General features: G+C 36.2%; 1 protein-coding gene across 1 annotated transcript in view; it reads left to right on the top strand.

Annotated features, from left to right (window-relative positions):
• The window catches only part of smchd1 (structural maintenance of chromosomes flexible hinge domain containing 1), a gene marked incomplete in the record, with an annotated part of 41,856 nt that overhangs the window by 33,133 nt on the left and 5,388 nt on the right, over positions 1-3,335 (top strand). The window contains 3 exon segments of the mRNA XM_014013296.1: positions 1,283-1,365; positions 1,464-1,583; positions 1,664-1,845. Coding sequence (XP_013868750.1) covers positions 1,283-1,365; positions 1,464-1,583; positions 1,664-1,845 — 385 coding nt within the window.

The raw sequence follows: 3,335 nt of genomic DNA, 5'->3' as shown, positions 1-3,335 counted from the left end.
AAAACAAATAAAATAAAAAGAAAGGCAGCAGAAGAAGAAAAAGATCTTATATCTGCTCCTATTTACAAAAAATATTAATTTCAAACAATAATAAACCAAATAATAAAACAAAACAAAAAAATTCAACTCCTCAAACAGTGATTCATACAAAATAACCACTTTCATATTTCTTTAACAATTTTGCTTTGATCATTTTTTAAAGGAATTAATTGATCCAATGCTTTTATAATAATTTTCCAGATTATTCTATAGTCTTTTACAGCAGCCAGTGCACTTTGTCATACCAGGACAGCTGATAAGACCTGTTATTTCCCCACTGTGGGATCAATAAAAAGTTTTTTTTAATCTTACTTTTCACCACCTTTTGCACCAAATTAATCTGAGGAGTTGATCAGCCCTGCTGTTTAAGTTTTTCTTCGTAAGGAAGACAGTTAAATGGCTTCGCCAAAATCCGCTCCACAACATTCAAACTGTCTGCCATGTGGACAAGCTGTGTCGTTTCCAGTGATAAAAAGCTGATTCTGAACAAAAGTTGAGCGCGTTGTAACTCATATTTAGTCAATGACATGTACACACAACAGTATATGTTTGATCTTTTCTTTTTTTACATTTTAGGGGAAGCTGAGCTTCCCTTGCAGTCTTAGAGCAATCGCCTCTACCTGGGATTCAGTCATATGTTTACATACCGTAGTTTAAAAGCTTTGTTTTCCTCTACCGCTTACGAGCATAAAACTTTACAAATAAAAGTTGCCATGGTCTCTGTCATCTTAATGTCCTGCAGAGAATCAGCTGGTAATGTTAGGAATTCCTTCGTTTCCTTTGTTTTGCCCTAGACAACTTGTTGTTGGAAGCTAACGTTGGCGTTGAACGTCAACCAGATCTAAATATACAGCAAGCCAGGAGTGAATGAATCAGTATTTCCAAATTTAAATGAAATCTATCCAATATTGATTAAATCCACTTTTTTAACCCAGCCATACTTTACACAATACAGTTTATTGATCTGTTTTACATACTGTATTTATTGATGTATAATACTAGAAATTTAACCCTAAAAATCATCCATAAAGTGGGGGCATAGTATTATACACGGGTTATTGATAATTCAATTTTTATGCTTTGTAAGCTCAAAAAATAATGAGCGTATTTTACTCGCGATCGTATTATACATGAATAAATACGGTAATATTTACTGTCTATGAAATCATCAAAATGTACCATCCTGACCCTACTTGTTTTTTTTAATGTGCTCTCTTGTTTATTTATTTTTTTCTCATTAAAGCTCAAATCCAGGACTTTTCTAACAAAGAGTCAGACTTCAAAAACAAGCTGAAAGAGATGAACATAAACACACAGCATCTAACGGCAAGTTCTATAAAWCTTTTTAACTTTATTTCTCTTTTTCAGCACTAGTCTTGTGTATTTTTTGAATATTAGATTTATGATTTTCTGACTTTTTGTAGATCCAAGATCTTGAGAATATGGCAGTGGAGAAGGTAGGTGAAGCTGAAATGATTGAGAAAAGGCCCAGGAGATTCTGCAACATCCCCAATAACTTCCAAGGGCACGATGTGATTGGAGTGGTAACTGCATTTAAAAAAAACATACAACTATTACTTTAAATTAAGAGGATATATTCAAACATGTTATTTTATGAATACAGGTAGGTCATCTGGCCTTTATTGAGGATGATGATGTGGCGAGGGTCATCTCCTGGCATTTGGCAGGGGACATAGACTGTGTGATCACCAGAACTACAGAAGCAGCTAAGAGAGTCCACCACGACTCAAGGCGCAATCAGCAGGTCATGGCCCTCGACAGCTTCTTTGTGCAACAAGGAGACAGGTACAACAATGATTTATCAATGATCCTGCAGGTTAGATGACTGCTTCTTCATTTTGTTCTGTGTCATCCATTTTTTTTACTCAAAATATTACAACTACAGTATTCTGTAAACTGATCCAAAGCAATACAAACACCTGTAGTGATGTAAAAAAATAAAATATCCCATCAAATAAAAATAGAGGAAACCTCAAAGTAAATTCTCCCACATGGAAACATTTTTGTCTTTTTTATTTTAGTTTTGATTTGATTTGATTTTGATTTGATTTATTTAACAGGAAAAGATTATTAAAAATCAAGCCTGACTCAGCATAATTGCTGTTTTACAGCAGGTTCCTGTTCTGCAGCACATAAAATAAAACACTCAGAATTACAGCATCACAATCACATCATTATACACCATAGACACAAAGACAAACAAGCATACCAATGTTGTTTAAWGTTCAAATATGGGTGTCAGTAATTACTGTATTTTCTGGACTATAAGTTGCTTTGGAGTATAAGTCGTACCTGACTGTAAATCACATCAGAACATCATCCCGTCACGTGGGTGGATCCATGTGTTTGTCAAGCAGAAACAGCCCTCCTTCTTCCCTCATGAGCTTCTGTACTCCACCACTCTGCCTGTTTTCTGTGAACAAGCAAATCGGAAGCGATTTAAATATGAAAAAATAAAGATTATATGAGGAATAAAAAATAAAACTACAAAAGGCTTGTTACTGCCTGCGACTCGGCTCCTAGCGGTCGTTGTAAAGAGACGTTCAAAAGATTCGGATTGTTCACAAACGTCACATCTCTATGCAGAATAGCTTAATTAGTCAGATGGCACAGATGAGAGTAGATTTACATGAATCATTTAAAATGACTTGTTTTTTTCCCAAGAGGCACACCCCTACCTGTCTACACAAGTTAAGGAATACCCCTTGTTCCCACACTCCCGTCTATTAGGGTCTGAACTTCTCAAATGCCGAAAGGTATTATCTAAGAAGCTGATGAGGAAGACTAAGTGGGTGGTGAAGAGAGTTCGTCCATCTTCTAGCTACATTCATCCAGGTGTCAGGCCCTTCATCCAGGCGAAGAACCCACACGAGCAGCCTTGGCGATGAGTTTTATCTGGACACAGCTGTTCACTGCAGCTCCTTCTCCTTTGTGACAAAGGCTCTTGGAATTGGCTAGATAATTTTTAGTGATCTGGATTTAGATCCCTAGAATGCTGTCTTTATAATCATAGGGCTAAGGCAACCCTCAGACTGTTCATCTCTTTAACTCGTGAGATGATTGAATTAACAGGGCCTCAAAAACCAATGTCCACAATTTGTTCTAGGATTTTCTTCTTGCTGGCCTTAATTGTTGCAGTTGCGGGTTACAGCCAGCATAAAATTAGCAAATTAAAAAGAAAATAAAAATACAGTGGGGAAAATAAGTATTTAGTCAGTCACCAATTGTGCAAGTTCTCCCACTTAAAAAGATGAGAGAGGCCTGTAATTGACATC

This window comes from Austrofundulus limnaeus, unplaced genomic scaffold (genome assembly GCF_001266775.1).
Source record: "Austrofundulus limnaeus strain Quisiro unplaced genomic scaffold, Austrofundulus_limnaeus-1.0 Scaffold100, whole genome shotgun sequence".
Classification (NCBI taxonomy): Eukaryota; Metazoa; Chordata; class Actinopteri; order Cyprinodontiformes; family Rivulidae; genus Austrofundulus; species Austrofundulus limnaeus.
Note: the sequence above shows the minus strand (reverse complement) of the source record. Positions and strands in the feature narration are given on the sequence as shown.